The sequence below is a fragment of the Drosophila hydei genome, unplaced genomic scaffold (genome assembly GCF_003285905.1).
Source record: "Drosophila hydei strain 15085-1641.00,03,60 unplaced genomic scaffold, DhydRS2 tig00000063-arrow-pilon, whole genome shotgun sequence".
Lineage (NCBI taxonomy): Eukaryota > Metazoa > Arthropoda > Insecta > Diptera > Drosophilidae > Drosophila > Drosophila hydei.
This window is the reverse complement of record NW_022045657.1, coordinates 3756273-3769580: the sequence shown is the minus strand read 5'-3', so window position 1 is coordinate 3769580 and position 13308 is coordinate 3756273. Positions and strand designations below refer to the sequence as shown.

Below are 13308 nucleotides of genomic sequence, written 5' to 3'. Positions count from 1 at the left end.
GACGTCACTTTTGACGTTCATATGTGGACTGCAGCCTGATATTTAAATATAAAGTTTTGCACTCATTTTTGGACTGGCTGGCCGCGTCGTATCGATCGTCTGTCCCGCTATCGTACAAATTGAGGCACTTAAGCCTCATGAGCCCATAAATAAATTTGATATAAATGATATTTAACCCATATTTGAGGCTGACAATATTTCGCACTGAAAATGGGCGTGAAATTCCTTATATCGTTTTTCTTTTCGCTGCTGTTACCTTCCAATATTTACACACAATGCCCCGTGCGCCCCTACCACAGCCTAAAAATGGTCAGACAACAGACATTAATATATTTTTTATGCACATATATATAGAGCCAGACTGCCTATAAGACTGGACTATAAGTCTTGTTACGTGAGGTGTCCTTGAGCTTGTCGCAATTATCGCAACGGTCACGATGATTCCACTTTCTTGCATGGGACTCACCTGGCCGTTGATTGCAATGTGATCTGCGCTCTGTTGAGCCGCAAATAAGCTCTTGAAATAAGCCTTTAATAATTGAAAATTATATTGATTCTATGTACCTGGCACACCACATTCACAAATATTCTCTTGAATTATTGTTGAACATGTGATTTGCATTTGCGGTGATTGAAATGAAATTGGCGTGTGCTGGAAAAAATTTGCACTTTAATGGATGAACTTTTGCGCGCATTAACGAGCCGCCAACTGTATATTTCTTATATTAATAATTGAAAAATATATATATATATATTTTTATACACATGTATATAGCTAATTTGCTCAAGAGAAAGTTCCATAAGCTCTCTCAGATTTTCGCTTTCCAGTTGTTCGTAAACGTTAATGAGTTCTTGGCGCCTCTCCCATCTCTCTCTCTCTCTCTCTCCTTTGCTATCCCTCTGTACCTCATATTTTCAAATTCTTTATTTGAGGCATTCGTGAGGAATAGATAGTTACTGCTTTTTGCTGCCTCGCTCGCATGATCAATTGACATTTCTCTTTGTGATTTATTCTTAAGCGTGTCACTAATATAGGCAGTAATCATTCGATTATCTAATGTAGACTTATAGGTGGGTTAGTTAGTTAGTTTGTAATCTTTTAAACTTCTTCTTAAGGCTTAAGGTATTATGGGATTATACCACGAGTACAAATAGTACAAAGCTGCATTTTAAACTGCGTATAATTTGTGATAAGCCAATACATGATTTGTTATAATCCATAATAAGGTCTTTGTACGTCGCATTTCCTCAACCGAACGCTAATTAATTTCACACGTTGTTCTTTTCCGGTGTCAAATAAGCATGTTTCTACAACTTTTAGTCTAAGCCTCGGCTAATTGACAGTGACAGGGTGCCACACCTCCAAGGCACAAGTCAGACGTGTGTCAGACAGCATGACAAATGTCCAAATATAAATATATATACACCTATATAGATATAAGTGCTCGTTAAAGCATTCAGCTGCGTTACATCAGTCTTTGGTTCAGTGTCTCGAGTGTTGATAAGATTTCGATTTGGTTTTTGCTTAAGCCTGATAAAGAAAATAACGAACTACGGTCAATAAGAAAAAACGAACAGCAGCTTTCGATACACAACTCCCAATACCATTAACATAAATCCAATTTAATTAACTCGACACCCCCAACTGCTTACACTGTCCGGCAAAAGTTTGCTCCGGCTATTGTATTGGGTATAGACATGCATGCGAAGTTATATATAAGTAGGTATTTATGTGATACGCTCTTTTTATCCGCCTATAATTGAATAAAATGCGGCTTTATCAAAGGCGATGGCAAAAAGACAAATATTGGCACAACTTTTTATCTGAGCTTAGGAACTTTGTCATCGTTGAACGAAACGAAACGAAAGATATGTCTAATAATAAATAGTTGACTTACAGATGCCCTATAATCAAAGCTACCATCTCTGAGCATTTAATTTGTATACTTTTCATCAACTAATATGTCTCTTTACTAGCCCTCTCTCATTATCGTACTTCTAGCTTGATTTCCATTTCATTTTGAGAATACTTGTGGAAGACACATAAATATTTGCATCTTTACAGTTTTCGTCGTAATCGTACGATATTGTACTAGATACGAACATATGTTCGTACTATAAAAGTGTTTAACTTAACCTTTTGGCATCTTATAATGATGTATATTATACATACGCCGCAGAACTTTGACTTCTTATAATGATGTATATTATACATACGCCTCAGCAGCTTGACTTCATATAATGATCAATATTATACATACTGCTTAAGATCGTTGATCTCCACTTTTTGCATTAATTTAATGTGCGCGGCTCAAAAAATTGTAGCTAAAAAATTGTAATTCAAACTTGAAACATGGAAACTTACAACGAACAATATTACACATCAGACTCGGGCACGATTGGGAGGAGTGAGCGCTAGTGTGTGCCCCATCTTTATAGGTTCTAGTATAAACTTTTCCATTAGCTCGTTAACTCGCCAGCACGACAATAGCCAACAGAAAAGCAAAAAAAAATATAGCGATAAACAATAACAAACACATTAGCATCGTTGCCAATGAGTTGCTTCATTGTTGCTGTCGTTGTTGTCGTCTGCCTGTCATTGATTCACAATCATCGTCTGGCGGAGTGTAAGTGACGTTTTTTTTTTACTTTTTCCTATTGGCCGGTGGAAAAATAAAACCACTAAGTGTAACTAAATGTAAATACGAATTAAATATGCAATAGCTCAGTGAATCGTTAGGGCTCTCTGAAAGTTATATACACAACATTACTGCAACTGCTGCCCTCCCATTTGAGTGAAGTGCTCGAGCTTAGAGCACGCACCGGAACATTTTCCGTTTTATGATAACGAAATTTGATATACTCAAATTTGCATACAGAAATTCAATGGAATTCCCAACGTGGAATTAAAATAATCAATATGATAGAAAAAGTGGGAAAGCTTAAAAACGGATCAATTAAATTGAGCATATATTTAAATGTAGCTGACGATTTCCATATGTGAACTGATGAGCATAAAAGAATTTGTGGACAATGAATTAAATTAATTAAATAACCCAGGTATAAAAAGTGCACATCATATTTAGATTTAACTATTTATAATTTAATCTGTTGCGTATCCAGAGTTCGAAAATACCCACTGTCCCTTTGTGTCTGCTGTCTTTTCCTCTTTCCCATTCTGTCCCTCTCTGCATTCTATTTTTATATCTCTCTCTCTTTTCCTATCTCTATCTCCTTCTCTTAGCTTCTCTCTCTCTATCTCCACTAAGCAATATTTATAATTCCACTCAATCGCACTCACTTTGTAATTCTGAAATAATCACAAATAGTCAAAATTAAAATATAACTAGTGTTTATTTTTTAATTTGTATATAAGCATGGTAAAGAAAAATGGCCAAAAACAGTTTTCGGATTCATTAGATACATTCTCTCGAGACTTTTATCAGAAGCTGGTTCGTTTGTCACCCGATAGAAATCTAATATGTTCCCCGCTTTCGGTACAAATCTGCGGTGGAATGCTGCGCATGGGCGTAAAGGATGATAGCGAAACTAGCCGTCAGTTGGACGCCGGACTCAAATTCAGCTCGACCGATGTCAATGAGATGGCTGATGGCTTTCATAATGCACTCAAGTATTATCAGCGGTACAGTGTGTTGCGAATGGCCAACAAAGTTTACATTATGGACAGTATTCACGTACGTCACGGATTTAGCGATGTACTGACACAAAAGTTCCTTACATCCCCCGAGCATATTGATTTCAGAAATGCCAAAAAATCGGCTGATACTATCAATGGCTGGGTTGAGTCTCAGACAAATAACCTTTTGAAAGACCTAGTCAGTTCAGATTCTTTCAGCTCAGAAACTCGTCTCGTGCTGATCAATGCGATTTACTTCAAGGGTGAATGGGTTATTAAATTCGACCGGAGCGAAACGGAGAATGAAGATTTTTACGTGGATGCGAAAAACAATATTCAAGTATCAATGATGAATTCATTCCACGATTACTTCTATGCGGAACTCTCAAATTTAAATGCGACAGCCTTGCGTATGGCCTATAAGGATTCTAAATTGTTCATGCTGGTCATACTGCCCAACAAAAAAGATGGCTTAGCGGACCTTGAGAAGGCTCTAAAATCAACAACCCTGAAGAGCATAATATCTGAATTGGAGCAAGTGAAAGTATCTGTCAAACTGCCCAAATTTAAAACTGAATTCGCTATGGAATTAACACCTGTCTTCAAGTCCCTGGGCATGGACAAAATATTTACTAGTGCAGAATTTGACAAAATGCTGGAGATGAAGCAGCCGCTGACAGTGTCGCAAATTATCCACAAGGCATTCATCGAGGTTAACGAAGAGGGTACCGAAGCTGCAGCTGCGACTTCCGTTAACGTGGTTTTTCTTAGCATGAACCATGATCCGAAACTATTTCATGCCAATCATCCATTTTACTATATTATTTATGATGAAATCTATGGATGTCTTTTCACGGGAAATCTTAAGCATAAAGATTTAATTTCAACAAATGCTTCAGAATTCTGCGAACCCTGTAAGTCAGCTTGTCCAAGATTAAGGGCAAAAAAATAATATATAGTGACATGTTTCAAATAAAAAAAAAGGAATAACTAAATGTAAAAATCAATAAAACACAGAGGCTAAAAATATTGTGAAGTTCTGTTGTGTTTATCGGTTAGGGTTAAAAGCATGAAAAGAATCAAAGCAATTTTAATAGTTAATGACAGCTTTCTACTCCAACAAATATGAGAAATTACGATGACCTTGTCAATGCCATTTATAACTCAAATTAAAGACTTAACTCCGTCTAAGCGATTAGTGCTGTATTCTCAGGTATATGGCTCCACTCTGTACTACGCTCTCATCTCTGATTCAAAATGCCTAATGGGAGTTCGTGATTGTATAATTTGATATAGCGGTAGTAAAGTATTAACAGAAACGTACAGAAATTCTCCAGTTATGTAGATTCAGTTACTCTTTCCGCTAATGAGATCTACAGAATGACTTGCTACACAATGACTTGAGAAAGATAATCAATCTGTCGCAATTACGCAGCATAACAGCTTAAAAACCTGAGCAAGTGCATACCATGACGAACTAACAGACTGCAACGAAAGATCTTTCAATAAGATATGCATATATAGTCTAGTCTTTAGCCGATAGCAGGTCGATTGTAACAATAATAATGAGTACAATCAGAGATATGATTAACTCCTATGTTAACTATGGAATAGGTACTATAAACGGGGAACTTTCTATAGCACGAGGTCACGGATATTGTGTTGTTTTCAAAAAGTAAGTAACAGGCATATAAAAGCACCTACGATTCCATAAGATATATGCTTGATCATACTTCTGCGTAAGCATACATATACACTGTGTACTTATAATGCATTTATTACATGGATTATATTTTTTCATAATTTCCAATTAATCATGTAATGCAGACCAATTAATTATTCAACTGAATTTATGCATTTATTCCATGTAATACCGCAGCCCACATTTGTATATTGTAATTATAATTACAGTTTACACTAACTAGCGCATTGAGACTCTCGGTTCTATAATCCAAAACAGCTGCCAATTGACCCAAATGGATTGGCCTTGGTATTGGCTAACATTTTGCAAGCCAATATAACAGTTGCCGACCCTCAAGCAAAATAATTAACCAATTACAGCTTTAAAAGTTACTTAAACTAAGGGAACTCAGCGCCAGGTGCAAACCACTTGAAACTTACTTAATTGTGCGAAAACCACAGCTGGCAACAACAATACGCTTATCAGCAGGGCTCTGGATGTTCAGGTCTAACCAAAGGCCAATACCAAATGGCAACAATCAGGTCATATATCCGAGCCATTGATTAGGGTTTAATGCAATTGATGATGACAAGCTGTGGGCGATGGCTTGATGGGTATTGAGTGCCGAGGGGCGAGTGCTGTGACACCTGTGTGCCCATAGACAACCTGTCAGAGCTCTATTATTACATTATCCATATCTCATTAGCAGCCCTTTCAGTGTGTCACTTTAGGCGGTGCTCTGCTATGTGGATCGTCTCGAATTTATGTAAAAAGTGCACAACGTTTCAAACGAACGAGTTCACTGCACTTTTTGGGCTGGGGCAGACGATGTACGATTTTGGCTACTAGCATCCAATTACCCCAAACGACAGAAAAGAATGAGTGTAAATTATTATGCCGAACTCGAAGATACTCAGTAAATAAACATGGTACAGCTGAAAAAGAATTTTATATTAAAGTGGATCAGCCGTAATACGTGTCCAAAACCAAATTTAAAGACGCTTCTAAGTAGCTTTCAATTAATTCTATTACTTGACTATATAAAGAGTTCGCCAAGTAAATAAAATGTCTGTTCGGCTCCCTCCTTAACTGCTGGGTATAATAAAAATGCAAATAATAAAAAAGAAGAAAATATAGCAAATGTTCGCCACTGGCCACGTCGAGGTCAAAGTGTTTGCACATGCGAGTGGCCATAGACAATAGAGATGCCTGCGGCACACGCAGTTCGCGGTCTACAGCTCATGCTCATGCTGGAATATTATTTGACATAAAAATGTTTGCAGGATAACTCAAACACAGACAAAAAGAGAATCAGTCGATGGCTTTATTTAAGCTAGAGTCTGAACAATTGTCACATCACATGCTTAAGGCCAATGGCTTGGCAGTGGCCACACTTCTGACGCGTGTGGACTTGTCCCCGATTTTCCCAGTTTTCCACTTTAGCAACAAGGTCAGCGACTCCTACGCTAGTCAATTGAAAATTGTGCCCACCGCTCTGCTCTGTTCTGTTTCCGTTTTTGTTTCTGTTTCTGTTTGTGTTTACTAGGCAATTCAGAAATGAAAACAAAAATGCATTTATTTATAGCTGGACAACACGCCATGCAGGCAAACTGACCTACATTCAGTTCCGTGTCGCAGCGTGTATAGAGCATGTTGAAATATTAGTCGTAATATTCAGATATATAATAATATGAATATAAATATTTATGACCTTAGAGCCAAGAACTAGTGAAAAAGTGTGTCTGATTTATGCTGATTGACAAGTTTACACATCAGCCGAAAACACATTTCGGAAGTCATATTTTACTAATGTGCCTAAATTGAAAAGTTATTGAACATTAATTATAAATTCCAATATCAAGCTGACTGACAACTGGCCTTCTCCAATCGACTGTTCACCTCAGATAGCCAAACTGCTGAGCCCAGACACGTGTCCAGCAGTGAGTGAACCGTTGAGGTGTTCTAAAAGTCATATATCACAACATTTCTGCAAGTGCTTCCCCATTTGATTGATGTGCTCGAGCTTGGGCGCCCATCGGAAAATTATCAGTTTTATGATAGCGATATTTGATATTATTTGCATATAGACAAACAATGAGTCAAAAAATGAAATTCGTAATTCTAAAGAAACTTAGATAGCTCAAAAACGGATCAATTAAATTGGGTGTATACTTCAATGTAGTTAGCAATTTGTATTGCATTGATGAAATTTATGCAATTTAATTAACATTAATGTAACAAAAAGTTATATGTTTGATTGAAGTATTTATTTCAGTAGTCTGTGTCTATCTCCATTTCTCTTTTACTCAATATATCTCTTTATCTCTCACATTTTATTTTCTTTATTTATCGCTATCTCTTTCTCTCTCTTATAAGCCCGTTCCATAATTCCATCTCATTCACTTTGTTACTTCAGATTTTCTGAAAAATCAGAAATTGTCAAAATTCAAATTTTATTTGAATTTATTTATTTATTATTTATTTTTTTTTTTTCGTTAATTTTTAAATAAGCATGGTGGAGAAAAATGACCAGAAAGAATTTGCAAAATCATTAGATACGTTCTCTCGAGACTTTTACGATAAGCTGGTTCATTCTTCACCCGATAAAAATCTAATATGTTCCCCACTTTCGGTACAAATCTGCGGTGGAATGCTGCGCATGGGCGTAAAGGATGATAGCGAAACTAGCCGTCAGCTGGACGCCGGACTCAAATTCAGCTCGACCGATGTCAATGAGTTGGCTGATGGCTTTCATAATGCACTCAAGTATTACCAGCATTACAATGTGTTGCGAATGGCCAACAAAGTGTACATTATGGACAGTTATAACTTACTCCAGAGCTTCAGCGAAGTGTTGACCCAAAAGTTTCTTTCAACTCCGGAGCATATAGATTTCAGAAATGCAAAAAAATCGGCTGATACTATCAATGGTTGGGTTGAGGCGCAGACAAATAACCTTTTGAAAGACCTAGTCAGTTCAGATTCTTTTAGCTCAGAAACTCGTCTCGTGCTGATCAATGCGCTTTACTTCAAGGGGGAATGGAACAGTAAATTTAATGAGAAAAATACTGTGAGCGAAGATTTTTTTGTGGATGCGAAAAATAATTCTCAAGTATCTATGATGAACACAACTCATGATTACCCCTACGCCGAACTCTCAAATTTAGATGCAAAAGTCTTGCGGATGACCTACAAGGATACTGAATTATCCATGCTAATCATACTGCCCAACAAAAAAGATGGATTACAGGATCTTGAGAAGGATCTAAAATCAACAACACTGGAGAGTATAATATCTGAATTGGAGCAAGTGAAAGTATCTGTCAAGCTGCCCAAATTTAAAACTGAATTCGCTATGGAATTAACACCTGTCTTCAAGTCCCTGGGCATGGACAAAATATTCACCAGTCCAGAATTTGACCTAATGCTGGAAGAAGAACAGCCGCTGACAGTGTCCCACATTATTCACAAGGCATTCATCGAGGTTAACGAAGAGGGTACTGAAGCTGCAGCTGCTACTTCTATGCAAGTCAGTTTGAGAAGTATGCCAGGTCCACCGAGGCCCAAAACATTTCATGCCGATCATCCATTTTTCTATATTATTTATGATGATGTCTATGGTTGTCTATTCGTGGGAAATCTTAAACTTACATCTTCGGATTCAATAAATACTTTAGAGACATGCGAAAATTGTAAGTCAGCTTGTCCAAGAAAACGTGCAACAAAATAAAACTTATTTACACATTGATTAGAGAAAATATATGAAAGAAATTTATTATAAACCAACAAAGTTTTTATCGTTTTTTAATTATCTCTCTTATAGAGGAAAATTACATATTTTTTATTGAAAAAAATTCAAATTTCAAATTTCACAATTATAATAAGTAATCACTTGTTGAGAATACGTAGAAAACACTTGATCTGCATTAGACTCACATCAACTAAAACGTACGCAGATAACTATGTGTTATCTTAAATCTTAAGCGAAGGAAAGATATCTAGTCATGCTGCTATCTCGACATACATTTTCGCTTTCAATTACAAGATCGTTTTTATCTCGGAGGCTATACTATGAGTCACTTCATTAGCTGGTTAATTTCCATTGGAAAATTTGTACAAATCTAATCTAGAGACAAGCCACATATCACTTATAGCAGCTAGGGGATCGGAGAAATGCACGCGGTTGCTGACTGAAAGTGATAATGGGACCATTGGAGGCGGCAAGCCTGACAGTCAAATTACTTTTGAGTGGCGCGACATGATAAATTCTTCGTTTTGATAAATTATTTTGTGATATTTACATTAAACCGAACGACGCTACGATACAAATCAGATTTCAGCCCTGCACCTTATCAGCAGGCCTTATCAAAAGCCAGCGAATACTTAACTGTGTGATATGCAACTACTTTGATTAAATATTTGCATTAGTTATGGCTTAGTCAGCTACCAGTCTTGGTAACAACATGCATGCAGCCTTCAGCCAGCACGCACACACTGGCCTAAATGTCGGCCAAACTATCTAAATATGTGACACACCCTTCGGCACTAATAAAAACATGAAAATATTAATTGAGCCACCAATTAAGGCAAAGCGAATATCGAATTCACTTATCAATAATTTTATTTTTGTACTAATTTGCTCCGGTGGGAATTTGGATATGGAACACGAAAGCTCATAAAAGAACAAAATACAACATATCTTCCATATCGGACTAAAATTTGAATATATAATTGGATTGTTATATTTTAAATAGAGTTGAACTACTTTCCGTCATGTGTTACACATTTAATGATCAAATTATAATACCAGCTGTAAGGGCATCGAAATGTTTAAGGGCAAGTCGTATGGTCTTATTGAAACGAGCAATCGTTAGGCCTTTGACCAAAAAAACAAGTGCAGCCTGTAACTGACCTTCAATTAATAACAACAGACTGTAGACGGCCAGCTAAGCCCAATGAGCTGCCCCATTTTATTGGCCCAAATAATGAATATGGCTAAGAAAAGGTAAACGTTAAGTTTCTGGCGGTCACAGCTGGCAAATACGCGGCCTTTCATGCTGCCCTTTTATATTTAGCTGACTTTTGTTGTTGCTTTTCTTGTTGGCAGGGCAAACAGGCACTTTAACAATTTAAGCAGCCCTGTAAAACAATTTAACAAAAATAAAAAATACAACTTGCTGTTATTTATAATTTACAGCTGGTTAAATGATGTGTATGAGCTGCAGTTGCTGTAACCTCTTGGAGGTTGATGTCGCTATTAATAGCCACTGTGGAACAAGAAACAAAAAAAAATTAAATAAAAAGATACCATGCTGAAGGCCATCAAGTGGCATAAATCTTGCACAAATTTAAAAAAAATATATAAAAGTCAGCTAGATGGGCTTGACAGTGCGCTATATAGTCAGAGATAGACTTGGATCGATTATAAATAATATACTGAATAATGTCTGGGAATTTATTTACATATTCATGAGCCGGAATATGATTAAGTATTTTTTATAAGATTGTGTAAAGACTCACATTCATCTCCATGTCAAATATTTATAGCGTTATACAAATTATCATAATTGAGTGGCACATCAATAAAATTATCATCTGAGATTTGAAGTTACAGCGATTTTTTTTCATTTTCCTTTCACACATGCTCAACTTTTCATAGGTTTCGCCTCAAAAGCCACCCACACACACGGCCAACCCCTTTATAAGCCAAACAATGCCCAACTAACTAACTGTCTGAGCTAGCTGAACCGAGCAAACTAAAGCTTGTAAGTCGTTACAAAGTTCAACTTTTATTATTCGCGAACATTTTGCGGTTTGTGAACTGGCTCTTGTTCTTTTATTTGTTGTTGTAAATGCCATGACGAGGTCTTTATCCATGCATGGAACGCCTGACTATTTTGCACTTGGCACTATATAATTATTTCCGTTAGCGTCCAAGAAAGTCGTTCAAGCAAAAACGTTTCAATAATTTGCATTTTGAATGAACTACGGCAATTGAAAACTGCTCGGTGACACTGATCCATTCTAGAAAAGCCCTTTTGTTAGTTCCTTAAAACAAACTAATATCCATCAAATTACTTTTATATAACCGTTTTCATATTATGTGGTAATTGAACGCAGGTGCTATTCAGTAGCTAGAAAATGTTCGTTATCTTTAGGAATTACAAATGGTCGCGAGCCAAAAGTATAAAAAAAGGTGCAAAAGTAATTCAAGATATTTTTTATTGTAATCATAAAAGTTTTTAATTATTTGCTCAGGGTTGCCTTAAACTTGAACAACCGACCAAAAATAAAAAAGTTTTAAGTAAAGTGGAATATTTTTAAATCCAATGAAATTGTGATTTTGCTTCACAAAATTCGCCATGACTTTTACAATTTGAGAACAATTTGGCGCAAACGATAACTATAATTGTTATTTAAATTAAGTTTAAGCCAAGTTAAATGAAAATATTCAAATTGCCTTCCTATAGAGTAGAGCTAAATATTTGTAACTACAAAAGTATTAGCAGGCAATTTGCTTATAATTTTATTGTTGTTGTTGTTGTTGTGAGCTATGTGACGTATCAATAGGGCGTATAATCGAAAACGAACTCGTAATTGTGGCCATAATTGAATTGTTTTCTCAAACTTGGCACTCGGGTTCAATGCACTAGATTCTATGCCGAAAAGCGTGTTAGTCAGAGCTTTGAATTACCCGATTGCCAGCTATAATAATTGACTTTGCAGTCATAAGTTGCAATCGTGCGGAAAATTGCAGCGTTGCAAAAAGGCAAATCAGAAAACTAAAAATTACAACGAACCGCATTTGAAATCGCGATAGAAACTGTTCCTTGGACTCTTATGAATTTAAGTTACTGACAAATTACTCGCATCAGCACTTAAACTTTAGCCATTTGACGTAGAGTTTCTAGAATATTTCCGAACATTTGGACCCGCTGAACCAATACCAAAATGCATATTCAGAGAGCTGCAATTACTGTAATTAAGAGCTAATGGGCCAACCGGATATGGAAGCCGGGCAGTGAGAGTATTAACAAAGATTAACCCTCATTACTTATACCTAATAACCGGTTATCAGGCATTTATCTAGCAGTTATTGGCCAAGTACTTACCCGGCTGAGAGCTAAGCTAAACAAGTTAGCTGCGATTTATAAATCAATGAGCTAAGCTGAAACTGACTAGACGGAGAGAGGAAAGAAAAATGCACCAAGTCAACGCCCATTTCAATTTGAAAGAAAAAAATCAACTGTAAATATAATACAGTAACAGATAACATAGTATATCTACAACTTATCTCTAACGAGCCTTGAATAGTTCAATGGCTTCTCTGGAGTAATATTCCATTACAGCACCAGCGTTTATTAAATTCCCAATCAAAAAGTTAATATTCTGCAAATATTTATCATTCATGTCCATTGTACTTTTTAATAAGACTTACATTGCAGGAAAATCACAAAAGCAATGCTCAAATTATTCTTAACTGCGACATTCACTGGAACGGTACGTGCCAAACCAAAAGACAAGAGAATTTAGATATTAAGCCCTGACTGGGTATTAGGCTTTTGAGATGAATTATGTATGCTTGTTTTAACAATAATAAAGAGCTGTTAAAGTAAAGAAATCGTTTAACTGTATCAAAGATATCGGATCAACAAATAATTGAACTAAAAATAGAAAATGGTGTTAGAGCTTATAATATATTTTATCATGATATTAAGAGTTTTTCATTTAAAAACTAAACTGTCGATAACTGTTGAGTAACATATTTACAACATGAGCATTAAAAGAGCATATGCTGTTCGGTTATATTTGTGCATCTCCTCCTTCTATTTCCTTCAAAAAATGTCATTTAACACAAATTATATAAATGTTGCAATGCCTCGCAAATGAGTTTAAACGTATTTCAAATTTTCTTGGCATATCAAATTGCTTTTCATTTCTGTGAAATGGAAAGAAAAAATAAACAGATAAAAAATGCGAAGTGTTTATA

General features: G+C 36.1%; 3 protein-coding genes across 3 annotated transcripts in view; 2 read left to right on the top strand and 1 right to left on the bottom strand.

Annotated features, from left to right (window-relative positions):
• The window catches only part of LOC111600298, a 47815-nt gene that overhangs the window by 7166 nt on the left and 27341 nt on the right, over window positions 1-13308 (bottom strand). The gene's annotated exons all lie outside the window — the stretch shown is intronic.
• LOC111600300 (antichymotrypsin-2-like) lies at window positions 3304-4604 on the top strand. The gene has a single exon (XM_023316355.2). The coding sequence runs from the start codon at window positions 3378-3380 to the stop codon at window positions 4587-4589; it is 1212 nt and encodes a 403-aa protein (XP_023172123.2). The 5' UTR covers window positions 3304-3377; the 3' UTR covers window positions 4590-4604.
• Window positions 7777-9100, top strand: LOC111600299 (antichymotrypsin-2-like). The gene has a single exon (XM_023316354.2). The coding sequence runs from the start codon at window positions 7831-7833 to the stop codon at window positions 9046-9048; it is 1218 nt and encodes a 405-aa protein (XP_023172122.2). The 5' UTR covers window positions 7777-7830; the 3' UTR covers window positions 9049-9100.